This window comes from Macaca thibetana, chromosome 1 (assembly GCF_024542745.1).
Source record: "Macaca thibetana thibetana isolate TM-01 chromosome 1, ASM2454274v1, whole genome shotgun sequence".
In the NCBI taxonomy this organism is placed as follows: Eukaryota; Metazoa; Chordata; class Mammalia; order Primates; family Cercopithecidae; genus Macaca; species Macaca thibetana.
The window spans coordinates 88,043,505-88,071,181 of NC_065578.1; the positions used below are offsets into that span (position 1 = coordinate 88,043,505).

General features: G+C 36.7%; 2 protein-coding genes and 1 non-coding gene across 5 annotated transcripts in view; all 3 read left to right on the forward strand.

Annotated features, from left to right (window-relative positions):
• Nucleotides 1-22,405, forward strand: part of PKN2 (protein kinase N2) — a 158,448-nt gene extending 136,043 nt beyond the window's left edge. For all 3 annotated transcript variants that reach the window (XM_050806324.1, XM_050806341.1, XM_050806332.1), the window contains 6 exons: nucleotides 7,773-7,835; nucleotides 10,157-10,233; nucleotides 14,625-14,767; nucleotides 18,909-19,016; nucleotides 19,239-19,319; nucleotides 19,407-22,405. In XM_050806324.1, the coding sequence (XP_050662281.1) occupies nucleotides 7,773-7,835; nucleotides 10,157-10,233; nucleotides 14,625-14,767; nucleotides 18,909-19,016; nucleotides 19,239-19,319; nucleotides 19,407-19,610 (676 nt within the window). In that variant the 3' untranslated portion in view covers nucleotides 19,611-22,405. The remainder of the gene's footprint in view (nucleotides 1-7,772; nucleotides 7,836-10,156; nucleotides 10,234-14,624; nucleotides 14,768-18,908; nucleotides 19,017-19,238; nucleotides 19,320-19,406) is intronic.
• Nucleotides 2,267-2,371, forward strand: LOC126944450 (U6 spliceosomal RNA). The gene has a single exon (XR_007722057.1). It is a non-coding gene; the product is annotated as a U6 spliceosomal RNA (small nuclear RNA).
• Nucleotides 14,792-18,277, forward strand: LOC126963960 (elongin-C-like). Its single transcript, XM_050806799.1, has one exon. It carries the CDS (start codon nucleotides 15,244-15,246, stop codon nucleotides 15,580-15,582), a length of 339 nt encoding a protein of 112 aa, XP_050662756.1. The 5' UTR covers nucleotides 14,792-15,243; the 3' UTR covers nucleotides 15,583-18,277.
• Nucleotides 22,406-27,677: the final 5,272 nt, after the last annotated feature.

The following is a 27,677-nucleotide window of genomic DNA, read 5'->3' on the forward strand; positions in this document are numbered from 1 at the left end:
ACTCTAATAATATTCAGTGGTCAGCTAGTTTTCCATTTGCGTGGCTAAGTATCTTATTTAACAACTTAAACTGAACTGATTTTTTCCATTTTTCTATCTACCTCATCTACTACACTCCAGGCCTGCTACTCTTAATCTTCCCTATTTTATTAACCAGATTCAAGCCAGAACACAAGAAGTCATTCTTGATGCTCTTTTTCCCTTAACTTCAGCACTCAAACTATTGCAAGTCCAGTCAACTCCACCTGTAGAATATATCCCAAATCATAGGAAGCATAAATCTAGTAGTAAATCTCTATTATATTTACTCTTTAGTTTTCATTCCACATCTATAATCTGATGAAATAGCAACTGACATCCGTGTTGTACTTTCACTTTGATTCCTCCATTTGATTCTTGTCATAACCATTAGAGGTATTTAAAGCAGATAATTGTAATACTGTCATAACCTTGAAGTTTCAGATGAGGGAAATAGGGGTTAATTCGAATGGGTACTGAAGCATTTTAAAAGGAGGCAAAAGCCAGAAAGTAATAGAAGGCTACGAATAATTCATTCCCTCAATAAGGCAGAGCATTACGATTAAGCCTAGCCCATACTGCCATGGGAATTTGTTTTTATTTTTTATGCTTGTTTTTGTTTTTAAAATAATATATAAATGTAGTTTGCTTTAAGAAGCTGTTATTTTTGCTGAGAATATAAATTATATACAAATAAAACCATAAAGTTCAGTGAAAATGCAAGAATACAATGCTACATTACAGAACTCCAAATCTGAAGTACCTCCCTTTATCGTTCAGTTCTCAGATCAAATGTCATTTCTTTAAAGGTAATTTTCTGAGTACCCTAGCTATAATATCACATCATTAACCAATTCAATTCACTCTATTTTCTGTATTATCTTTTTCATATCATTTTATTTCTACATGAAATCTGATTTATTTTTAAAATTTTTATTGTCTGTCTTATTTCACTTAAAAGAGAGGAGCAAGGACCATATCTGTCCTGTTTATTAGTGAAATGCCTAAAAGAACAGCTGGAACATATTAGGCAATCAGTGAATTTTTATTGATTGAAACCATAGAATCAAAATAGCTTGATTTCTAGCTTTGTTGTTTTGTAGTCTAACTTTAGACAAATTACGTTTTCTGAGCTTCATTATCTGCTTCTGTAAAATATTTATCTTAAGGCTTGATTGAAGATTAAGTAAGCTAATAAATGAAAATAACTGACACAATACCTAACAGGAGCATTCAATAAAATACATATTTTACATAGTATACCCAATTAATCAAGGCAGTCTGTTTACAAAGAAAGAAATCAGTGGGAAGCCATGGCTCACGCCTGTAATCCCAGCACTTTGGGAGGCAGAGGCGGGCAGATCACTTAGCAGATCACTTAAGCTCAGGAGCTCTAGACCAGCCTGGCCAACGTGGTGAAACCCTGTCTATACTAAAAATACAAAAATTAGCTGGGCATGGTGGCAGGCGCCTATAATCCCAGCTATTTGGGAAACTGAGGCAGAAGACTCACTTGAACCCCAGAGGCAGAGGTTGCAGTGAGCCAAGGTCACATCACTGCACTCCATCCTGGGTGACAGAGTGAGACCCCCCCAAATTAAAAAAAAGAGAGAGAAATCAATATATTTTTATAATTGTTACAGTATTGTTTCGCCACTAAAATAAGTTTGCTAAGAAAATTATGTTTAACGATCCTAAGCAATTTTTTTTTTTTGAGGCAGTCTTGCTCTGTCGCCCAGGCTGGAGTGCAGTGGCATGATCTTGGCTCACTGCAACCTCTGCCACCCATGTTCAAGAGATTATCCTGCCTCAGCCTCCCAAATAGCTGGGACTACAGGCGTGTGCCACCACGCCCAGCTAATTTTTGTATTTTTAGTAGAGATGGGGTTTCACTGTGTTGGCCAGGCTGGTCTCATACTCCTGACCTCAGGTGATCTGCCTCCCTCTGCCTCCCTCAGCCTCCCAAAGTGCTGGGATTACAGGCGTGAGCCACCATTCCTGGCCATCTTAAGCAATTTTAAGCTCACATTTATTTTAACAAACTTCAGTAGATCCTTTAAACTTCTGGTAAGTTATCTAATTTTTAATGTATAATCAAGTAAGTATTTCTAAGTAGTTGCATTTTATTTTTGTTTTTGTTTTTTATTTCTGTGTTGGGGAGTCTAAGCCCTGATGAAACTGCCTGGCGGACCCTGACCACCACACGCCTCCCCCACCCAAGCCCCACGTTTAAAAATTATAGACCCGTGCTCTCTTCAGCAGTGCATATACTAAAATTGGAACGATATAGAGAAGATTAGCATGGCCCCTGCATAAGGATGACACGCAAATTCATGAGGCATTCCATATTTTTCTGAAATTGAGGCAGTAATTAATAGCCTACCAACAAAAAAAGCCCAGGACCAGATGGATTCACAGCCAGATTCTACCACAGGTACAAAGAGGAACTGGTACCATTCCTTCTGAAACTATTCCAAACAATAGAAAAAGAGGGAATCATCCCGAACTCATTTTATGAGTTTGGGATCATCCTGTTACCAAAACCTGGCAAAGACACAACAACAAAAAAAAAATTCCAGGGCAATATCCCTGATGAACATCGATGCGAAAATCCTCAGTAAAATACTGGCAAACCAAATCCAGCAGCACATCAAAAAGCTTACCCACCACGATCAAGTCAGCTTCCTCCGTGGGATGCAAGGCTGGTTCAGCACATGCAAATCAATGAACGTAATCCGTCACATAAACAGAACCAATGACAAAAACCACATGATTATCTCAATAGATGTAAAAAAAGGCCTTCGGTAGGCAGGGGGTGGCAGTGAGCAGAGATCTCGCCACTGCACTCCCGCCTGGCGATAGAACAAGACTCTGTCTCAAAAAAAAAAAAAAAAAAGGCTGGGTGCGGTGGCTCACACCTGTAATTCCAGCACTTTAGGAGGCCGAGGCGGGCAGATCACCAGGTTGGGATATCGAGACCAGCCTGACCAACATGGCGAAATACCGTTTCTACTAAAAACACAAAAAAATTAGCTGGGTGTGGTGGCGCATGCCTGCAGTGTCAGCTGCTTGGGAGGCAGGAGAATCGCTTGAACCATGGAGGCGGAGGTTGCAATGAGCCAAGATCCGCCATTGCACTCCATCCTGGGCAACAAAGCGAGACTCCATCTCAAAAAAAAAAAAAAAAAAAAGAAAAGGCCTTAGATAAAATTCAATAACCCTTCATGTTAAAAACTCAATAAACTAGGTGTTTGATGGGACATATCTCAAAATAATAAGAGCTATTTATGACCGACCCACAGCCAGTATCATACTGAATAGGTGAAAGCTGGAAGCATTCCCTTTGAAAACTGGCACAAGACAAGGATGCCCTCTCTCACCACTCCTATTCAACATAGTATTGGAAGTTCTGGCCAAAGTAGTCAGGCAAGAGAAAGAAAGAAAGTTTATTAAAATAGGAAGAAAGGAAGTCACATTGTCTCTGTTTGGAGATGACATGATTGTATATTTAGAAAACCCCATTGTCTCAGCCCAAAATCTCCTTAAGCTGATAAGCAACTTCAGCAAAGTCTCAGGATACAAAATCAATGTGCAAAAATCACAAGCATCCCTAAACACCAATAATAGACAGCTGAATCATGAATAAACTCCCATTCACAGTTGCTACAAAGAGAATAAAATACCTAGGAATACAACTTACAAGGGATGTGAAGGACCTCTTCAAGGAGAACTACAAACCACTGCCCCAGGAAATAAGAGAGGACACAAACAAATGGAAAAACATTCCATGCTCATGGATAGGAAGAATCAATATCATGAAAATGGCCACACTGCCCAAAGTAATTTATAGATTCAATCCCCATTAACCTGCCATTGACTCTCTTCCCAGAATTAGAAAAAACTACTTTAGGCTGGGTGTGGTGGCTCACGCCTGTAATCCCAGTACTTTGGGAGGTTGAGGTGGATGGATCACTTGAGGTCAGGAGTTTGAAAGTAGCCTGACCAATATGGTGAAACTCCATCTCTACTAAAAATACACAAATTAGGGGTGGTGGTACACACCTGTAATCCCAGCTACTCGGGAGTCTGAGTCAGGAGAATTGCTTGAACCCGGGAGGTGGAGGTTGCAGTGAGCAAAGATCGCACCACTGCACTCCAGCCTGGGCGACAGAGTGAGACTCCATCTCAAAAAAAAGAAAAAAAAAAAACTACTTTAAATTTCATATGGAACCAAAAAAGAGCCTGTATAGCCAAGACAATGCTAAGCAAAAAGAGCAAAGTTGGAGGCATCACGCTACCTGACTTCAAACTGTACTATAAGACTGCAGTAACCAAAATACCATTGTACTGGTACCAAAACAGATATATAGACCAATGGAACAAAACAGAGGCCTCAGAAATAACACCACACATCTACAACCATCTCATCTTTGAGAAACCTAACAAAAACAAGTAATAGGGAAAGGATTCCCTATTTAATAAATGATGTTGGAAAAACTAGCCATATGTGGCCATATGTAGCCATATGTGGGGAACTGAAACTGGAACCCTTCCTTACACCTTATACAAAAGTTAACCGAAGATGGATTAAAGACTTAAACATAAGACTCAAAACCATAAAAACCCTAGAAGAAAACCTAGGCAGCACCATTCAGGACATAGGCACGGGCAAAGACTTCATGACTAAAACACCAAAAGCATTGGCAACAGCCAAAATTGACAAATGTGATCTGATTAAACTAAAGAGCTTCTGCACAGCAAAAGAAACTGTCATCAGAGTGAACAGGCAACCTACAGAATGGGAGAAAAATTTTGCAATCTATCCATCTGACAAAGGGCTAATATCCAGAATCTGCAAGGAACTTAAACAAATTTACAAGAGAAAAAACAACCCCATCAAAAAGTAGGCGAAAGATATGAACAGACACTTCTCAAGACATTTATCCAAAAAAACATGAAAAAAAGCTCATCATCACTGGTCATTAGAGAAATGCAAATCAAAACCACAATGAGATGCCATCTCACACCAGTTAGAATGGCGATCATTAAAAAGTCAGGAAACAACAGATGCTGAAGAGGATGTGGAGAAATAGGAACACTTTTACACTGTTGGTGGGAGTGTAAATTAGTTCAACCATTGTGGAACACAGTGTAGTGATTCCTCAAGAATCTAGAACTAGAAATACCATTTGACCCAGCCATCCCATTACTGGGTATATACCCAAAGGATTATAAATCATTCTGTAAAGACACATGCACACGTATGTTTATGGGAACACTGTTCACAATAGCAAAGACTTGGAACCAACCCAAAGGCCCATCAATTATAGACTGCATAAAGAAAATGTGGCACATATATACCATGAAATACTATGCAGCAATAAAAAATGATGAGTTCATATCCTTTTCAGGACATGGATGAAGCTGGAAACCATCATTCTCAGGAAACTAACACAGAAAACTAAACACCACATGTTCTCACTTATAAATGGGAGTTGAAGAATGAGAACACATGGACACAGGGAGGGGAACATCACACACGGGGGCCTATCAGAGTTCGGGGGATGGGGAGGGATAGCATTAGGAGAAATTCCTAATGCAGATGATGGGTTGATGGGTGCAGCAAACCACCATGGCACATGTATACCTATGTAACAAACCTGCACGTTCTGCACATGTATCCCAGAACTTAAAGTATAATTTAAAAGTAAATAGGCCGGGTGTGGTGGCTCACGCCTGTAATCCCAGTACTTTGGGAGGCCAAGGCGGGCGGATCACGAGGTCAGGAGATCCAGACCATCCTGGCTAACACCGTGAAAGCCCTTCTCTACTAAAAATACAAAAAATTAGCCGGGCGTGGTGGTGCGTGCCTGTAGTCCCAGCTACTCGGAGGCTGAGGCAGGAGAATGAATGGCGGGAACCCGGGAGGCGGAGCTTGCAGTGAGTCGAGATTGCGCCACTGCACTGCAGCCTGGGCGACAAAGCGAGACTCTGTCTAAAAAAAAAAAAAAAAAAAGTAAACAGATCTTTTCAGAAACAAAAAAAAAATACATACATACATATATATATATAAAAATAAAAATGCCGGGCACAGTGGCTCACGCCTGTAATCACAGCACTTTGGGAGGCGGAGGCGGGCGGATCACCTGAGGTCAGAAGTTTGAGACCAGCCTGACCACGTTGAGAAGCCCTGTCTCTACTGAAAATACAAAATTAACCGGGCGTGGTGGCACATGCCTATATTCCCAGGTACTCGAGAGGCTGAGGCAAGAGAGTCGCTTGAACTCGGGAGGCGGAGGTTGTGGTGAACTGAGATCGCACCATTGCACTCCAGCCTGGGCAACAAGAGCAAAACTCCATCTCAAGAAACAAAATAAATAAAAATTATTGACCCATTTTTAATAAAAATAGGCAAATATAAAACATAGCTATATTATCTACATGTGAATGTAAATATATTCTGAAAGTTTGGAATAATGTTAAAGTGACAAGAATTATTATCCGTATGAACTGCAGTGGAATGAGGTGAGATGGAGATAGATGGATGAAATAGTGTACTTTGGAGAGAAGCGTATTACATGTTTTATAGAGAAAATACTCATATTATTACTTTTATAATTAAAAACTAATTATCCTAAGTGTTTATAGGCTATTCTACACTGAAGACATTTGCATTTTTAAATCTATTCATTTATTTCCTCCTTGTTCAATAAGCCTATCATGTATATCAGGCATTATGCTATGAACTTAGGATAAAAACTGAAAAAGACAAACATGGTCCTGTGCCTCAAGAATTATTATTCTCTCTCAGCCCGGGTTTTCTGAGATCCAAACCCATATACCCAGCTTTTATATATCATCACCTGCCCCACAGACAAAGTCAACCTGTCAAATGCCAAACCTAGTTTTGTCACAAAACCTTGGCCACCTCTGTTTCTTTTATCCATTCATTCTACTAAGATGGAAACCTTGAAAGTTACCTGTAGCTCTTCCCTCTTCCTTATCCTGTAATGGGATAGCACCTTCTGTCATGCTAATTTTTAAGTTCTTGTGAATCTGTATCTCTGTTGCCACTACAGTAGATGTTCTCATGATCTTTTCATCTAAACTATGATAAAAGCCTTATCTGTTCTTTTTTCCTCTGGATCTCTACCTACTTCTCCATCCTTCGCATTGCTACCAGAAAACAAATGCCATCATTCTCCTCTGATTAAAATGGTTTGATTCTCTGTCACTAAGAGAAAAAATTTCAGTATCCATAATATGACATTCAGGGTCCTTCACCCAGGTTATCTTTCCAGCTTAATCTCCTACTTCTTCCCCAGATACACCCATCCTTTACTTCAGCCACACCAGACTTACTTGTTATCAAACGTGTTAACGCCTTTTGCACCTCTATTTCTTTTTTCTCTCAGGTAAGTATTTTTTCCCCCACAAAACTTCTGCCTGTCACAGTGTCCTTTGTCCTTATGGTATATTGTAATTCCTCCTGCAAAACCAGATCAAATGTCCCCTCTGAGGTTCTCAGTGACTCCACTAGGCAAAGTTAATGGCTTTAATTGTCAAAACTATACTTTTCTCATTTTTAAATTTTACCCCTAATATCTAGCACAATGTGTGATACATAGTGGGGACTAAAAAAAAAATTTGTGAAATAAATTAATGATAGGTCTGCTTTGAAGTATAAACATATAAGCTGGGATTCAAGAGCAATAAAATTTATTAAACTCCTATTGATTTAATTCTTCAAACAGATTTTATGCTGCTTGTGTAGTTCTTGGGTTGCAGTATTTACATGAACACAAAATTGTTTATAGGTAAGTTAATTTTTAATTTTTTCTAATGGCTTGCTTTGGTGTGATTTAGAATTAAAGATAGTGTTTTGTGTTTCTTAAATGTTTTATGTTTAACCAGCTTCTTAGTTTTCTCCTTCATCTGATAAGTCAAACCCCAATTTTGAAAGACATGTGGTTAGCACTATGATTATATGATGAACTTTTTGTTTCCTAATCCATAGCACATTTTCTAATTAAAATAGTCAAATTATGGGTTGGTCTATGATAGTGCATTTCTCAACAATATTCATCCTAGTGAATATTTAGCATTCAAACAACTCATTGCAAAAAACCTCCATAGACCAATACTGCTAAAAACGTGTCCGTGATGAGACAAGTAGCTTGTGTTAGAGTGTAAAACATCACACTGCTTCCCTCATTACGAAGCCTTATTGTCAACTGAACTAAATAGTATATTGGTGATGTAGCTGATCTCTGTAATTTGTGGCCCAGCAGCTAGTCTGTGAACCACACTTTGACTAGCACTCACTGCCCAAGACCAAGCAGACATGAGAAGACTAGTCAGAATTAGAAGACTATAAACATTGGATTATTTAAGTTTTTTTTTTTTTTTTTTTTTTTTTTTTTTTTTTTTTTTTTTTGAGACAGAGTTTCACTCTTGTCGCCCAGGCTGGAGAGCAATGCACGATCTCGGCTCATGGCAACCTCTGCCTCCCGGGTTCAAGCGATTCTCCTTCCTCAGCCTCCTGAGTACCTGGAATTACAGGTGCCCACCACCATGCCCAGCTAACTTTTATATTTTTAGTATAGACAGAGTTTCACCATGTTGGCCAGGCTGGTCTTGAAACTCCTGACCTCAGGTGACTACCCGCCTCAGCCTCCCAAAGTACTAAGATTACAGTTGTGAGCCGCCGCACCCAGTCAGGTAAGGTTCTAATGATGTTTTCATGATTAAGTTCTGTTTTACCTAACGGATAAAATATTTCCTGGGCTCGGTGGCTCAAACGTGTAACCCCAGTATTTGGGGAGGCCAAGGTGGGAGGATTGCTTCGGTCTAGGAGTTTGAGACCAGCCTGGGCAACATAGTGGTATTCTGTCTCTACAAAAAAAATCTAAAAATCAGCGAGGAGTGATGATATCTGCCTGTATCTGGGCTACTCAGGAGGCTGAGGTGGGGGAATTGCTTGAGCCTGGGAGGTCAAGGCTGCAGTGAGCCATGATTATGCCACTGTACCCCACTTAGACAACAGAGCGAGTACCTTGTATCACAAAAAGAAAAAATAAATTGAACAAAATGGATAAAATATTGTCAATTTGCCTAATTTGTAATCAACTAGTATGGATGGATAGCTTTCTCTCATTCTTTCAGAAGATGAAACCTGCCCTCTGATGCCTTATTAATACTGTTAGCTTTACAGTTCTTTCTTATGGATGGCATATAAGCAAACTTTAAAACTAGATTAAGTTGGCCAGACGCAGTGGCTCACGCCTGTAATCCCAGCACTTTTGAAGGCCGAGGCAGGTGGATCACCTGAGGTCAGGAGTTCGAGACCAGCCTGGCCAACATGGTGAAAACCCATCTGTACTACAAATTAAAAAAAAAAAAAATTAGCCAGACTTGGTGGTGGGCACCTGTAGTCCCAGCTACTTGGGAGTCTGAGGCACAAGAATTGCTTGAACCTGGAAAGTAGAGGTTGCAGTGAGCCGAGATCATGCCAGTGCACACCAGCCTGGGTGACAGAGCGAGACTCTGTCTTTAAAAAAAGAAAAAAAAAAAGGGCTGGGTGTGGTGTCTCATGCCTGTAATCCCAGCACTTGGGGAGGCCAAGGCCAGCGGATCACAAGGTCAGGAGTTCAAGACCAGCCTGGCCAACATAGTGAAACCCCCTCTCTAACAAAAATACAAAAATTAGCCAGGTGTGGTGGCACACGCCTGTAGTCCCAGCTACTTGGAAGGCTGAGGTAGGAGAATCGCTTGTACCTGGGAGGCAGAGGTTGCAGTGAGCCAAGACCATGCCATTGCACTCCAGCCTGGGTGACAAAGTGAGACTCCGTCTCAAAAGAAAAAAAAAAAAGTGGATTAAATTAGATTATCACAAATAAATTAAATACATTCTTCCTTTTTTATGTAACAGGAGAATAATTTCTCATAAGCTACCGTATATAGAGCAATAAGCTTACTAAAAGGAAGAAAACAATGTGATATAGTATTTAAATCTCAAATCATAACTTGGAAATCCCGTTTTTAATAAAGAGAAAGTACAGTTCCAGTTGAAATTATTTTTTTAACTGTATAACCTACTGATTTTTTTTTTCATGCTGTATCTTTTTATCCTGAACAGAGATTTGAAATTGGATAACTTATTGCTAGATACAGAGGGCTTTGTGAAAATTGCTGATTTTGGTCTTTGCAAAGAAGGTAATCGAATGTTTTTAAGTTTCTTTTCTGATAAATTACTGTTTCTTTGTGCATCAGTAGTTTTCAAGTTTGTCTATGGAAAACAAACTGTACTTTTAACTTTATTCTTCTTTAAGACATTGTAGATATAATGAAGACATTGCTTATATAACCTAATTATCACATTAAGAATTTGTTCTATGAATACGAATAAGGTTAGATGTATAGAAATCATAGTAAGCTTCTCTGCATGATTAATAATTTTGTCACTACTTTAAGGAAGTATTGCTTAAGCACCAAAATCATTTATTCCAGTGAGACTGTACACAGTGAATTTCATAGGCCTGATAATTTACTTCCAGCTTCTTAAAACTGGAAACATTTAAAAATAGAAAATAAATTGAGATAGGTATCTCAAGTATGTTTTTTGTTTATTCAAAAGTAAGTAAGTAAATTGGGGAAATTTGAATCAGGTAACATAAGAAAGGATAAAGATCATGGGCTTAGGAACCAAACAGTTCTAGGTTTGAATCATGGCTTTGCCACTATTTGCTGTTTGTCTTTGGAAAACTTAGTTTTAATCTCTTTGAGTCTTACTTCTCCAACCATAAAAAAATGGACATGGTTCTTTCTGTTTACTAGTACTAACATTGCCTATCTCCCTCTGCACTGCTGGCTTCTGTTTGCTGTTTAGCTTTGTTTCCATAGTACATTAACACAGGGAATGGTACATCTTAAGTATTCAGTGAGTGTTTGATTAATAAGTAGTTGGATGAATAAATGAATGAACTCTGTAGATATATGCCCATCACATACCCACTGACATAATTGCTGAATCAAGTCAGTTTTTTTCTTTAACTGGGCTTCTTTTTATTGGACACAGTTGATCTAAACGCTTTTGTTTCTCAGCATCTCTCCTTAGCCGGCTGCTCTTCACTGCGGTTTTTTGACTAGCAGCTATATCCTAATGACTCTCAAATCTATTATTTCCTTTCATATGGATTCCAAAGGTATATATTCAACTATCTACTAGACAGCTCTGCCTGAACAGTGAAGAGACACCTCAAACACTACCCAAACAAAAATCACTTATTTTCCTCAGGTAGTCTGGTTGTTGGTACCACAATCCCCTCAGTCTTCAATCTGAAAGCAAGGAATTATCTTGCGTTCTATCCTGTTCTCTACTTTCCATATGTGGTTATTCAAAAAATTCTACTGCCACTTAACCTCCTGAATATTTCTGAAATCTATCATTTCCAGTCAACTCCTGCTAGCCATCATCTTGTTTTGACAAGACAGGTATAATAATCTCCTAATTGTTCCTATTTCTAGTCTTTTTCTATCCCAAATCAACCTGCCATGTAATTGCTGAATTGTTTAAGGAGTCCATATAAATACAGATCAGACCATGGCACACACCTGCTGAAAACTCTTCAGTGGCTAGGATAAGGTGACATAGAGTGCCCTTCCTGATCTGCCTGCCTGCCTTCCTCTCTGGCCTCATCTCTTGCTGCTCTGTGTTTAGTACTTTTTGCTCCAGCAACAATGAATTGCTTATAGTCTGTGTCCCTCTAGCACTGTCACCCATCCCAACTCTATTTGCTGACTAACATCTGCACATCCTTCTCATTCAACTCAAGTGTAACCTCTACAGGCAAATTACCAGAGATTGCCTTTTACTACCCCAACTCCCAACTCTGCTTTAGGAGCCCTTCTTCACTATTCTGCATTATCTTGCTCTTCCCTTGTTATTATAAAATTATCAATAAATATCCATTTTCCTCCAGTCTCCTGTAAACCCCTTAAAGAACCGTGTCTAACTCTCATTTTTGTGTTCCCGCTACTTGGCACAGGTGCCTAGAACATAAAAGGTACAGAAAATATGTGTGTTGAATAACCAGACTTATTAATGCATTATCATAAAAACATATTTAGTAGATTATAATAATATAGCTAACAACTTTTGAGTGCTTACCGTATGCCAAGAATTTTGCAAAATGCTTCATCATATGCATATCTCCTGTAATTCATAACAATCATATGAAGGTAGATAGTTTTTTTGAAGGAAATATTTAATTTTTTATTTTATTTTTATTTGTATAAATTTATGGGGTACAAGTGCAATTTTGTTACATGCATAAATTGCGTAGTGGTGAAATCAGGGCTTTTAGGATATTCATCACCCAAATAACATACACTGTACCCATTAAGTAATTTCTCATCATCCACCCCACTCCCACCTCCTTACCCTTCTGAGTCTTCCTTGTCTTATCATTCCACACTGGTAGATGGTATTATTAACCCTTATACACAGATGAAGAAACCTAGGCTTTGACGTTAGACAACTTTCTCAACCTCTCACAGTTAACAAATGACAGAACTGGAACTTAAACCAGGTATTTATTAATCTAGAGCCTGATATTAACCACTTCCATGGGGCTTTACCAGTCTGTAAGAAACATAAGTTCTATTTCTTTGTTAATTAACTTTTTCCTAGTTTTGGCCAAGTTACTAAAAGGCTGGTGCAGAACTCATATAGATATTAATACTATATCACGGTTTTTTAAAATAATATTTTATTGAAGAAAATAAAAATCATTATGATAGTGTTAAAGAAATTTTGCCAAAAAAAATTTCCCCACTCCAGTGTGCTAATGTATCTAATTGTGCCCTTCAAGTCTTGGTTCATAGACATACAAATTCATTTCTATTTTGTAGTCTCTATATATGCATACCTAATTATTCTTAATTTAGAATTGAGAGCTTTTCTTTAAAATTCTTAATGCTTGTAATCCCAGCACTTTGGGAGGCCAAGGCAGGCGGATCACGAGGTCAGGAGATCGAGATCATCCTGGCTAATACGGTGAAACCCCATCTCAACTGAAAATATAAAAAATTAGCTGGGTGTGGTAGCAGGCACCTGTAGTCCCAGCTACTCGGGAGGCTGAGGCAGGAGAATGGCGTGAACCCGGGAGGCAGAGCTTGCAGTGAGCTGAGATCGCATCACTGTACTCCAGCCTGGGCAACAGAGTGAGACTCCATCTCAAAGAAAAAAAGATGACACTTATGACAAGTTTTTAACACTTTGGAATACATGGAGACAGTATCTTCAATATGTAGACTATTTGATTAACGTATTAATAAATTATGAGGAACATATATTTAAAAACTAGTTAGCTAAAATGTTAATACAGGCTGAGTATCCCTTATCCAAAATGCTTAGAATGAGAAGTGTTTTGAATTTCAGATTTATTTGGATTTTGGAATATTTGCATATATACATAATGACATATCTTGAGGCTAAGACCCAAGTCTAAACACAAAATTTATGTATGTTTCATATATACCTTATATATAGCCTGAAAGTAAATTTATATTTATATAATAATATAAAAATTTATATTATTTTTAATAATTTTGTCCATGAAACTAATCTTGTGTTAAGTACTTGTGGAATTCTCTATGGCATCATGTTGGTGCCCAAAAAGTTTCAGATTTTGAAGCATTTTAGATTTTGGATTTTTGGATTAGGTTTGTTCAACCTGTACTCACCCTCCCTTCCCTTTCCTTCCTTCCTTCTTTTCTTTTCTTTTCTTTTCTTTTCTTTTTTCTTTCCCTCCCTCCCTCCCTTCCTTCCTTCCTTCCTTTCTGCATATATATATATATAGATATATATATTTTGTTTTTTGAGACAGAGTTTTGCTCTTGTCACCCAGGCTGGAGTGCAATGGCACAATCTCGGCTCACTGCAACCTCCGCCTCCCAGGTTCAAGCAGTTCTCCTGCCTCAGCCTCCCAAGTAGCAGAGATTACAGGCAGGAGCCACCATGCCCGGCTAATTTTTTTTTTTTTTTTTTTTTGGAGAGACGGGTTTCACCATGTAGGCCAGGCTGGTCTTCAACTCCTGACCCCAGGTGATCCACCCACCTCAGCCTCCCAAAATGCTGTGATTACAAGCATGAGCCACCGCTCACAGCCCTATCTCTCTGTATTATATGACACATTTGGTTAGCTCCTGATTATCCAAGGGTTTGATTTTTGGTATTTTCCAAACTGTTATTTTTTTATAATGTTGTTCTTATAGTAAAGTAAATAAACTTATTTAAGATTGAATTGGAAAGATGATAGAACTTCACAATCAGTTCATTTTGTTGTAATTTCTTAGCTCCCTTGTAATGACAAGAAGAAAAATTAACTGAAAAGAAACATGGATTTCTTATTTCTATTTACCCATTAATTAGATAGTATAGTTGCTATTACAGTTTTTGCTGTACCAGTCCTTATTGTTTTCTTGAAATATCTTAAATATGTCTGAATTTGTTCGCCATGCACAAATGTGCAACTTTAATTTTGCCTCCCAAAGCTTTGATTTATTTTCTTTGCTAACAAATGTTTAAATTTTATCTTTTCCAGGAATGGGATATGGAGATAGAACAAGCACATTTTGTGGCACTCCTGAATTTCTTGCCCCAGAAGTATTAACAGAAACTTCTTATACAAGGGCTGTAGATTGGTGGGGCCTTGGCGTACTTATATATGAAATGCTTGTTGGTGAGGTAAGCAGTGTAAAATAGGTAAGAGAAAAGAGGAAGGATGATTGAAATAATAAAGCATGTCATTTATAAAACCACCTAATACTGTCTTCAGTATGAGTGGAATTTAAGTTTTATAAATATTTATAGTATACTAGTAGTCAGCTATCTTTCTGTAATACCTTCAATAAAGATTTTTATGTGGTTTGCGGAATGCATTATCAGTGCTTTGAAAATAGTTCCTTGTATTTCAGTGTTGTGCTTTGAATGTGTTTTCTGATTTTAAGACATAGTCATTTTATAGGGAATGGAATAACAGAAAGACTAATTAAAAAAATGTACTCTGTACCTGTAAAGAAAAGCCCACTATAGATTGGTCAGAAATAAATGTTACCTTCGACTTCCTCTAGACGGAAGTGAGCAACACACACTGCATCCTTGCTTCACCAGGAAACAGCTGAAGTTCCTGGGGAAGCAAAGTAGAATTTCATAGGAACAAAATGAATGGAGAGGAGAAAAGCTATGGTGGCTGTGAAGGCCCTGATGCCATGTATGTCAGATTGATATCATCCGATGGCCATGAATTTGTTGTAAAAACAGAACGTGCATTAACATCAGGCATGATAAAAGCCATGTTGAGTGGCCCAGGTCAGTTTGCTGAGAATGAAACCAATGAGGTCAATTTTACAGAGATACCTTCACATGTGCTATCAAAAATATGCACGTATTTTATGTACAAGGTTCGCTACACTAACAGCTCCACTGAGATTCCTGAATTCCCAGTTGCACCTGAAGTTGCAATAGAACTGCTGTTGGCAGTGAACTTCCTAGATTGTTAAATAAAATATAATTTTAAAAAATGAAAGAAATGTTACTTTCAAAAATGGTAGAGTTGAAAAGATTAGCATTTTTTCCTACTGTTTTCTGTCGATTAACTTAAATTTCTGAGGATAATTGAGTTGTACACAGAAATTATTACCATTAGGAAACAGTGAATTATGTTAAATAAGGCAATAATAGGAGACTAATAATGTATTATATTATAAACTGTTAGAAATGTTGAATTGGGGTGAAATTGGGAAAGAGTAAATCTTTTAATAAGTAATTAAAGATTACTTGAAAGGACTTAAACTGGAGATGCAAGAAAAATTATTTTAAGGGATTGGTTCATTATTCTGCAGTTTCCCCATGCCAGCAACCTCCCTTGTACACTTACAAGTTTGAAGAAGTTAGTGGCTAAATGAATGAATTATCAAATTGAGTATCAGAAATTTCTAAAGTTTTGTTCTATGCTTGTCATTTATTGGCACTTACCCCAACAAACAAATGGTTTTAGTTTCTCCGGATGGATAGCCCCTTTTGGTGTGTCAGTTTGAAGTGGATTCTTTGGAAAAGGAGGAGAAGTATAGCTAATTAAAATAAAATTTATCATGTCCTAAGCTAAGCACTGTTCTGTGTGCCTTAAATATTCACTCATTTAATTTTGCAACAGCCTTTGATAAGCTCCATACTGATCTTATGCCCATTTTCAGAGGTGTAAATAGAGACACAAAGAGATTAATGACTTGCTTAAGGTCACACAGCTCTCATATGGTAGAGCTGGAAATTTTAACCTTGTCACTCTGGCTCCAGAACATATCTCTAAAGCATTATGCTTTGCTGCTCCAGGATAGGATCTTCAATTCATCCAGCCTTGTTTCTGTTCTTAAGACTAGTGGTCCAGATCTGAATTTTTCACCTCTATTTAGAAAAGCTGTTGTGCAGTGTTTAGGTTGGAAAGATTTATTTTAGCTCCAGTCCACAGTGGCTTTTACTGTCTGAGAGTGCCAGAAGTTCTCATAAAATAGTTAATCTTCTGTAAGCTCTGGCATACTTGAACTTCTCCCCACCCCCTTCCTTTATTTTAAAAGTAACATTTTGGGGTTTGTTGTTTTTTTGTTTGTTTGTTTTGTTTAGTGTAATATTCAAGTAAGTATGAAGTTTATGAGATTCAATTATGTGCTTGCTTAAAATTTACTCTCCATATTAGAGATGACATATGGAAAATATGAGTTTATTACAAAATACTGTAGAATTAATCGCCAGCTGAATCTACTCCCTCCCATTATAAAGCCACTGGAGGGTTTGACAGAAAACAAGGAAGCTCCTGTTTCATATTTTTTAAGAGAGCTAATTGATTGAGCTCTTAATTACCTAGAAGATAAAAGACAGTGGATCTGGCTATTTCTTAGTTGTTTCTTGCAATTTCTTTTTAGTATCTCCATAAGAGGGTAGCTGGGAAAAGAACTAAACTTAAAACTCATCAGTCTACTTCATAATTTTATAGCATTAATGAAACGCTAGTGGTAACTCCTTTTTAACTATGATGAACGTAAGGTGTGGCTAAAGTTTATGTCAGATTTCTCTATTATTACAAATAATTGTAAACTCGCTGGATATATCATACATGCTCAAATTTGTATACTTCTAGTTTTGATTACTGGAAAGACTCCAGGAATAAACAAATATCCCAAGTCCCCTTTTTCCTGCCTCAGATGGGAGTGAAGATAACAGAGAGATTGAATGTAATGCTGGACATGGTTTTAGATACTATCAGTGTTGATATCTGAACAGACTATTGGTTTCTTTTAAATGTGCTTAAAACACATTTGTTAGCTTTCTGTTGTTAGCCCTGTTTGCTTACAATCTATTTGAGAAAAAAGATACTACACGTTTTAACAAATGTATAGATACTTCTTTGCTATTCAGACTTGGAGAGTGAGTTTTCAAGTAAAAATTGTTCAAGCAGAAGACAAAAGTGCTGTCTTTGTATTATCCATTGAAATTCCCATTGAGAATCCTAGTAAAATAAAATTTTCTCCTGACTTACTGATTCAGTCCCCAAAAGAAATTAGATTGTCCATGTAGTACATTTGATTTATGTATTTTGAGTGCACTACATTGTCCCATGTAGTATATTTGATTTATGTATTTTGAGTGAGTGAATGAACAAACTAAGGTTTTGGTAACTGAAAGCTTTGAAATTTTCTTAGCTATGAGCAAGATTAGAAGCTCAGCCTTAAGAAACTGGATTCTGAATTTATTTTCACAGATTCCTTAAAGATTGCTCACTTTCCCTGGATATTGCTTTCTGCTTATTATTCTTTAAAACTTAATTGGAAGCAAGCAGCCAAATCAAATCTAACGAGGCTAAGTCCTATATTTCAATAGCCAGTGAGAAAATAAGGTTAAAGATACTGATTCATTTCAGTGATTTTAAGGAATTAAATGATATTTAGACATTCGTGTCCTGATTTTTAAAATGAGTGAGTGATGTTTAAGCCATCTGAAATTCTGAGGCAGGCAATCACATCTGATAGACACGTTTTCAGCATAGTTGAAAGTTTATCTCTTTGTGAATCAAATTGTCATACTGAATATAATGTAACTACTTTTTTATGTCTCAGGGTCATTATGAAAAATGATTTTAATACTGTGCTTATTGAAATGCCCTAAAACTTTTTGTGTTTAGAGCATTAAAAATGCATGTCAATGTGTGCTTTTTGGGTTCCTTTCAGTCTAATTTTGTTGGCAGCTGCTTAGTACGGTCGTTATGCCTAGTAATCTCTAATTGCGTTTTACCACCATTAATTTACTATTGACTTTAAAATCCAAAGCACATTTATATCTGATGTATTTCCGCAGATTGCTTTCCTTTACTATAACATTTATTACCATATTAACCTTATCCATTTTCTTCTGTCTTTCCACAAGATTGAGGTTCTTCAGGATTCTGTTATCTAAATATTCCCTACTTTCTGTTAGACACTCTAAAAATTGACTGTCTGGCCAAATAGGTGATTGAGTGAATGAAATAAAATGGACTGGAGTGGAATGAAATGAAATGAAAAGCCATATCATATATGAGATAGACAAGTTTTTTTAACAGTCTATAAAATTTAAAGATTTCAGAAAGAGTATATGGTATATTCCCTCTGTAATAGATATATATCTATTGTCACTTCTTATAGTTCTTTTGTTGTTGTTGTTGTTTTGGTAGGCATGGGTTTGTTGTTTGTTTGTTTTTTTCTTTTTCACTGCCTGGATCTTGGTTATACTTTGAATAGGTGATAAGATTTTACTGCCTTAAAACTTGCTTTAACTTACTTAAAGGTATTTCTTCTAGTCTCCCTTTCCTGGTGATGATGAAGAGGAAGTTTTTGACAGTATTGTAAATGATGAAGTAAGGTATCCAAGGTTCTTATCTACAGAAGCCATTTCTATAATGAGAAGGGTAAGAATTAAATTAAGGATAAGAATTTTTTTAAGACTACTTTAATTTTTTATATTAAAGAAAATTTCCCAGTAGAACTTTAGAAGTTGTTTTTCAGTTCATAAATGTTGCATGGCTCAGACAAAAACAGACAAAATATATCTGAGTTTTTAAAAATAATTTTTATCAGTGAATTTTATTCTATTGATTTTATTTTAACTTTTTTATTTTACATTGTGCTAGCTGTTAAGAAGAAATCCTGAGCGGCGCCTTGGGGCTAGCGAGAAAGATGCAGAGGATGTAAAAAAGCACCCATTTTTCCGGGTAAGTGTGACTATTTAAAATTTTTTATTAAACTACAGCAATTAGATGTAACAAACTAAACTAGTCATTTTGTATTTTATGATCCAGCTAATTGATTGGAGCGCTCTGATGGACAAAAAAGTAAAGCCACCATTTATACCTACCATAAGAGGACGAGAAGATGTTAGTAATTTTGATGATGAATTTACCTCAGAAGCACCTATTCTGACTCCACCTCGAGAACCTAGGATACTTTCGGAAGAGGAGCAGGAAATGTTCAGAGATTTTGACTACATTGCTGATTGGTGTTAAGTTGCTAGACACTGCGAAATCAAGCTGACTGACTCACAAGAAGACCTCTTAAAAATAGCAACCCTTCATTTGCTCTCTGTGCCACCAATAGCTTCTGAGTTTTTTGTTTTTTTTTTTTAATTGAAACACGTGAAGATTTGTTGAAAAGTACCATTCTAATACTTCTTGAAAAGTGGCTTCTCATTGTACTTCAGCGTAAATATGAGCACTGGAAACAGTTTCATGGAGTTTGAGTGAACATCGGCTATGAAAATCCATCACAAATACTTTTGGATCAATAGTCTATTTTTAAAAAGAAAGAAAAAAAAACCACTTTTTTTTATAGTCCCTAGCTTTGCCATATGCCCGCCTTAAGTGGAAGGAAAATTAATCACTTAACTATGTTTTACAAAAAGTAAAAAAGGGCTTGGAATGCTATTACTGTTCACACAAAGTATGATTCTGTTTGAATAAGACAAATGCTCTTTTTTTTAAAGACATTGCTGTAATATCAAAAAACGTAGCAGTTTGTATACAATTTGGGGCTTGATCTTTTAAAAAAACAGAATGAATTGATGTCTTATTTTATAAATGTTCTATATTTATTAGGAGAAAACTTTATATTGCCTTATTTTTATCAACCATGTAACAGAGGCTTATAGCTTTCCAGCGGAGCTGCTTGCCAAACAATTTTGTTTTTATTAAACAGTGCTGAAACAAATAAGATCAGCATTTACTTAAGATGTTAAGAATGAGGACTTTAATCAGCTGAACCAAGATATTGTTACCTGTATGCATTCCCAAAGTCTAGATGCTCGGTATGTTCAGTCATATCTTCCAGAATCAGTGAACCGATTACCCCTTTTTTGATACTCACTCTACATCTGCCAACCTAGTTCACCTTGGTTTTGTGTCTGCTGTAGAAGGGAACTATACCTTGGTTAAACCGTAGAGATTATCATTGTATACATGCTGTGAACATGTATATGTGCAAGTTTTAATGTATTCTATGTTGTAGGCTTATTATTTAATTTTACCACTTCATCACTTTTGTACAGTGGCCAAGCAGACACCTCAAACTCCAGCATTTACATTAAGTGCATTTGTATATTTTAGGCCACTGGATCCAGATTTTATATTGGCAGTTACTGAGGGCAAAAGCAATATATTGTAACAGAATGTATAAATATTTTTGATAAAACAGTCTATATTTTATAAAAAAATTAATTATAACACTAAAGCTGTACCTCAAAAGTCTCAAAAATAATTTGATCAAATATTTTATACAACTCTTCAAAGGATCCGTCTGTGGCTTTTTATACTCTTCTAGGATTGTCTTTTTGCAAACCATGACTTTCCATTTGCCTGTAGTTTTTTGTTTGTTTTGGTTTGGTTTGATTTTATATTTTTTTCTCCTAATCTATGACTTTATTGTTTTTTCTTAGTTTAGTAATAGCATCTTTGATCCTGTGCTTAGCATGTTAGGGTCATTATACCTCAGGAATAGCAAGCTGTTAAGTAACCATACTGAATTAACTATTTAATCACAGTGAGCTCATCTCTTAAAAATTGTTCAGGTGTAAATCTTATGAGAAACATGAAGAAGCACACTGATTTATGGAGAGTTGAGCTAAAAACATTTATAAATATTTGCTGGGATGTTTTAGCATCTTTTCATTGTACTCTGAGAACAATTAAAATTGTCCAGAGATCATTTATATTACCTTCCAAATTGTTAATTACCCAAGATCCTTTGGGAGAAAATCTTAATAGAAAGGGGGAACAATATGTGGTTTAAAGTTATTGTTAAATGCCAGTTAACTTCCTTGGCAAAGGACAGTAGAGGAACTTAGCTTAATTGTCTGGCTTTAATTTAAACAGTGTTAATACAACATTAAAATAAAACACTAAATACTTTTGAGGTACAGTCTGCTCACTTTTTTGGTTCTCAAATAGCAAAGAAAGTAATGTCTAAAACAGGCTTTTAGCATTAAAAACTGACATAGCATTTTGTAACTACACAGTGTACAGAATTTTTTTTTAATTGAAGTCAATCACTAAAAAAATTAGAGGGCAGGGTCTATTTACACAATTAAGCTGAAGAAAGCACTAATTTTTTGTAGTTTAAAAAATATATATATTTTAGATTTAAAATTTTAAGCTTTATAGAGTGTAAATATATTTTGCTATTACTGTATGTGTATGTGACTGCTCAAGCACTTTGTAAAGAAATTAGGATATTTTAGAATGGTACACTATGCATTCAAATGAAATGTGCCTTTCACTATGTCATTCTAAGAAAACAAGTGTTTTGCAGTCATAAATTATCACAAGTGCACAAATTAAAGTCTATTTAGATTGAAATTTGTAACTTTGGTTTTAAGTATTCTTTCTTTTTAGAAACTTCCTAATGACTAAAATATACTTTAACTTTTCTGTGTTCAAAATCTCAAAGACTAACTTGAGTAAACGTTCTTGCAAGTACTTTTTGTCCTAGGGAAGACTTAAAACCATGAACATTCAGAGCAAATTGTCCACTTCACTGGGAATAATGGGAAAAGTTTGTATTCTGCTCCTGTAAGGTCAGTAGCATCTTTTATTTGAAACATATTTAAGGACTGCTTACTGTGTATAGATACTGAGAATAGGAAGGTTTTTTTTAAAGCAACAAAATGTTGATGAATGAAGAACAACAGCCTGCTTTAATATTAAGATGCAAGCACCAGTATTGTATATACTTTTCTGTTTGAGGTTAACTTACTTTAATTTAGGACCTGGCTTCTCAGAAAAGCAAATGAATAAAACAGAATACTAGTCATTTTATAGTAATCTTATTTAAAAATTACAAATGGAATATTTTAGAAATATAAAATGATGCATGCTCTCCCTGTAACACAAATTGAGGACATAATGGAAATTGCAATCATATATTGACTTGGTAAATCTGCCGTATAGATTAAAGTCTAACAAGATTTTTGCAAGTACTACCCGTATTCCCAAAGCCACTGGAGTAAATATGAAAAATCCAAATAAGCAAATACTAATCCACAGATCATAATCTTAATTTAAATTTAGAATTCTTACTTACTTTCCAGCCATCTTTTGAGGTCTAGGGTTTTTCTGAGATACTGGCTTTATACATTAGTATAATGGGTAGAGGCTTTAAAGTTATTAAAAATAATAGTATACATACGCGTATAAAATTAGTGGAGGACCATCAATAAGATATGTAATTTGAGGTTTTGCCAATCTCATTAAAGGTAAGAGTGGTCTGTGGCAACCCTTCACCCCAAAACAAGCAAATAAACTTGAGCAGAGTCCGAACAAGTTAGGGCCTCAGCACCTAAGAGTTAGAGTGGGAGTGCTGAAGCACAAAAGTAGGAATATTGAGAGAACTGGAAGCTGAGTCTACAGAGTATGGCAGAACAGCAGGAAGTTGGAAAAGGTAGGAGTCACAATGGCAAGGAGCTGGTTTTGAAAATTCAGGCCCCCAAGAGAAGTGGGGTTACCAAGGATAGATTTCTCTAACAACACAATTTTGAGGATAACAAACCTTGCAATAGCATCAGGACTTATGTTCTGTGCTTAAATCCTGTAGACGACTTCAAATTTTAGTTTGCATGTCACTCTTTCCCTGACAGTGGAAGGAAATATTCTGTGGATGGAAGCTCCTCCAGGATGGGACCATCAGATTTCCACAGATTAAGATCAAGTAATTCACTGTCAGAAATCCCTAAACACTTGTGAGAGACAGCAAGTTACCTTGAATAAGAACCAACAGAAATTTTAAATTTAGATATTCCTGTTAGAGATTTCATACATTAGAATTATCAGCCAGGCACAATGGCTTATGCCTATAATTCCAACACTTTGGGAGGCGAAGGCAGGAAGATTGCTTGAGGTTAGGAGTTTGAGACTAGCCTGGGTAACACAGCGAGACCCCATCTCTACAAAAAAAAAAAAAAAAAAAAAAAAAGCACCTAAAAATTAGCCAGGTATGGTGGTGTGCACCTGTAGTCCCAGCTACTTTGGAGACTGAAGTCAGAGGATTGCTTGAGCCCAGGAGGTCAAAGCTACAATGAGCTGTTATGCCACTGCATTGTATTTAGCCTGGGCGACAGAGCAAGTCCCTGTCTTAAAAAAAGAAGAATTACCAGATATAAGTTATAAAATAGCTATATATATTTACATACCTAAAACTATCAGTATAAACATGTAAAATGAATATTTTAACATAATTAAACATTTTTTAAATCCAAAAATGAAAAATGTAGTTGTTCTAATATGAAATTCAGTGGAAAGATTAAACAGCAGATTAGACAGTTGAAGAAAACTGAAGATTGGAAACTGAAAAATCAATCCCAAATGAAGATGGAAAATATAAAAGGGAGATTAAGAGATACCGAAGATGGAATGGAGAATCAAGAGGAAAGAATGAGAGGCAATATTTAAAGACATAATGGCTGCAAGTTTCTCGGAGATGAAAAATATCCAAGCTGTACAGTATTTTCCAAACGGGGTAAATATAAATGTATACATAGAACCATTGTGAAATGGCAGATCACCAAAGACAACATCTTGTTACTATCCAGAGAAAAGGGACTAAATGTCTATAAAGGAAAGACTAACAGCTGACCTCTCAATTGCAACAATGGAAGTAGTGGAGTATGACCTTCAGAGTGTTGGGGGAAAAAGGTTAACCTAGAATTACATAAAAATAAAATTATTTTCATAAGAATTACGGCATATAATATTTTTTAAAAGGGGAACGCTTGCTGCTCTAATGGACATTCTGAAGAATGTGCTTGAAGAAGAAGAAGAATGATCCCAGAAGGGTGACACAAGATAAAAAAAGGTTTGTGATACGTAAAATGGCAAACACCTAGGTAAATCTAAATAAACCAAAGAGATAAAAGAAGGAATTGTTGGATTTTGAGTTTTTTTGTTTTTTCTGAGCACAAATTCTAGATAGCAGTAGCAGGAAAGTCAGGATAGTGAAGACCAGAGCTACACAGTATTGTGTAGTCTTTTTGTTGTTGGAATGTTAAGGTATTAACTTTAGATTTTAGGTTCACTGTAAAATGCCAAGGCTATTCACTGTATAGTGAGTATAAATTCTAAACCAAAAGACAAGATGGTAGAAATGAATCCAAAGCACAATTAATATAAATGGAGCAAACTCACTAGCTAAAAGCAGGATTTATAAGATTAGATTTTAAAAAGAGAAATCTGGTTGTATAATGTTTACAAAAAGATACATCTGAAATAGAAGTATATGGAGAAGCTGACAGTAAAAATATGAGGAAAAATATGATGCAAAATCCACTCAAGCTAAAGCTATGGTAGCTTCACCTTATATCAAAGTAGATTTTAGACACACCATGAAAACCTAAATGTCAACAAGAGTAGAGAGAGTTTCTGTTTCATATCCACCTATGCACATAGCCTAAAGGTAACTTTATAAAATATTTTAAATAATTTTCTATATGAAACAAAGTTTGTGTACATTGAACCTTCAGAAGGCAAAGGTGTCATTATCACAGCCACTCATGTAGACAGTCTCTGGTTGTTTAACATCATTGTCATTCCCGACTTTGAATTTATGCGCTTCGATAAGTAATCATTGTTTTATGTTCATTTACACATAAATACTTAACAGTAAAAAATAGAACATACCATTAATACAGTGAAAAAATGTGTTCAGGATAACTAAGCCACACAAGTAGCATCACCAGAATACCTGCATCATCTGTTAACAGCAACAACAAACAATGGCAGGCTTTCAGTTCATTTTTGATGCTGGTTTGTTTTTTTTTTTTTTTTTTTCTTGAGACAGGGTCACCCAGGCTGGAGTATAATGGTGTAATTACAGCTCACGGCAGCCTTGACTTCCAAGTTGAAGCGATCCTCCCATCTCAGCCTCCTGAGTAGCTGAGACTACAGACGTGCCACAACTGGTCTCAAACTCCTGTGCTCAAGTAATCCTCCCACCTTAACCTCCCAAAGTGCTGAGATTGCAGGTGTGAGCCACTGTGCCCAGCCCTGTGTTTTCATTAAAAGGTTACTGCGGGTGGGGCACAGTGGCTCAAACCTGTAATCCCAGCACTTTGGGAGGCCAAGGCGGGCAGATCACCTGAGGTTGGGAGTTCGAGACCAGCCTGAACAACATGAAGAAACCCCGTCTCTACAAAAAATAAAAAAATTGACCAGGCATGGTGGCACATGCCTTTAATCCCGGCTACTCAGGAGACTGAGGCAGGAGAATCACTTGAACCTGGGAGGCAGAGGTTGCACTCCAACCTGGGCAACAAGAGCGAAACCACCTCAAAAAAAAAAAAAAGCTTAGTGTGGCCAGGTGCGGTAGCTCACGCCTGTAATCCCAACACTTTGGGAGGCCAAGGTGGGTGGATGGCTTGAGGTCAGGAGTTCAAGACTAGCCTGACCAACATGATGAAACCTCATTTCTACTAAAAATAGAAAGATTACCTGGGCATGGTGGTGTATGCATGTAATCCCAGCTACTGGGGAGGATGAGGCAGCAGAATCGCTTGAACCTGGGAGGCAGAGGTTGTAAAGAGCTGAGATCATACCACTGCACTCTAGTCTGGGTGACAAAGCGAGACTTCATCTCAAAAAAAGAAAGGTTACTGTACACTGTTTTTTTGTTTTTTGTTTTAACTGAAACATCAAAAGCAGTTGAGAGACCAGGAAGCAGGAAGTGAGTCTTTATGGATGATGAGGCAGTCTGCTGGATGGCTTTTCAAATGGTTTTTCCAGCGACATCTGTCTCATAACAATGGTTGTCTTAGAAGTCTCTCTTTGATTTTATAAATTGATTTTATTTCCCAAGTCATTTTATGAAATCAGTATAATCTAGATAAAACAGACAAAAGTACATTACTAACAAATTTAATTTGTATTGATGCAAAATAATAAAGTATCAGATCAGGTTCAGTGATGTTTGAAAAAGACATCAAATTGGGTTTATCCCAGGAATGCAAGGATGGCTTAAAATTAGAAAGTCTGTAGTTGTCATACTAACAGATTGAAGGAGAAAAGGTAGGGAAAAGCTAATCTCATATTTGATTTAAAAAAAAAAATGGAGGCCGGGCGTGGTGGCTCATGCCTGTAATCCCAGCACTTTGGGAGGCCAAGGCAGGTGGATCACAAGGTCAGGAGATCGAGACCATCGTGGCTAACATAGTGAAACCCCGTCTACTAAAAATACAAAAAAATTAGCTGGGTGTGGTGGCGGGTGCCTGTAGTCCCAGCTACTCGGAAGGCTGAGGCAGGAGAGTGGCATGAATCCGGGAGGCAGAGCTTGCCGTGAGCCAAGATCACGACACTGCACTCCAGCCTGGGTGACAGAGCGAGACTCCATCTCAAAAAAAAAAAAAAAAAAATTGGGGTGGGAGGTGGATTTCTTTGGCCTGATAAATGTTTTTTATATTTTTTAAAACCAAAAGCTAAAACCAATGACATTTCATATGAGGAAACATTGGAAGCATTCCCTTTAAAATTGAGAATAGGACTAGGATATCTGTCATTACTACTACTTTTCAATATTGTACTTTGCTACTGTATGTGGCATAAGGATTCAAAGGGGCAAATAAACTGGCCAGTACTTGCAGATGATGTGATTGCCTACCTAGAAAACTCAAAAGACTGCAATTTGCCAGCAATAATAGTTTACCCAAGATACTGGATTAAGATGAAGACAAAAGTTGATGGTATGTTGATACACCATCAAACAATTACAGGGCATAATATTCAAAAAACAACTTTTACAATGCTAACAAACCAAGTTACCTAAAAATAAATAAAACACATACAAGACCTGTACAGGAAAAACCTTACTGGGAGACATTAAAGACGAACTAAGTAAACGTAGACATACCCATTTTATGATATGTCAGTTTTCCTGAAATTGGTCTGTAGATTCTCTGCAACCCCAATCAGAATCCCAATAATTTTTTGTGGAACTTTACAAGCTCACTCTGAAGTTCATGTAGAAGAGCAAAGGATTAAGAATAGGAAATTCCTAAAGAAGAAAGGAGAATTTGCCCTACTAGATACCAACACTTAAAA

Excerpts from the sequence above, each read along its gene's own strand:
- LOC126963960 (XM_050806799.1), top strand. The coding sequence starts at position 15,244 with ATGAATGGAGAGGAGAAAAGCTATGGTGGCTGTGAAGGCCCTGATGCC.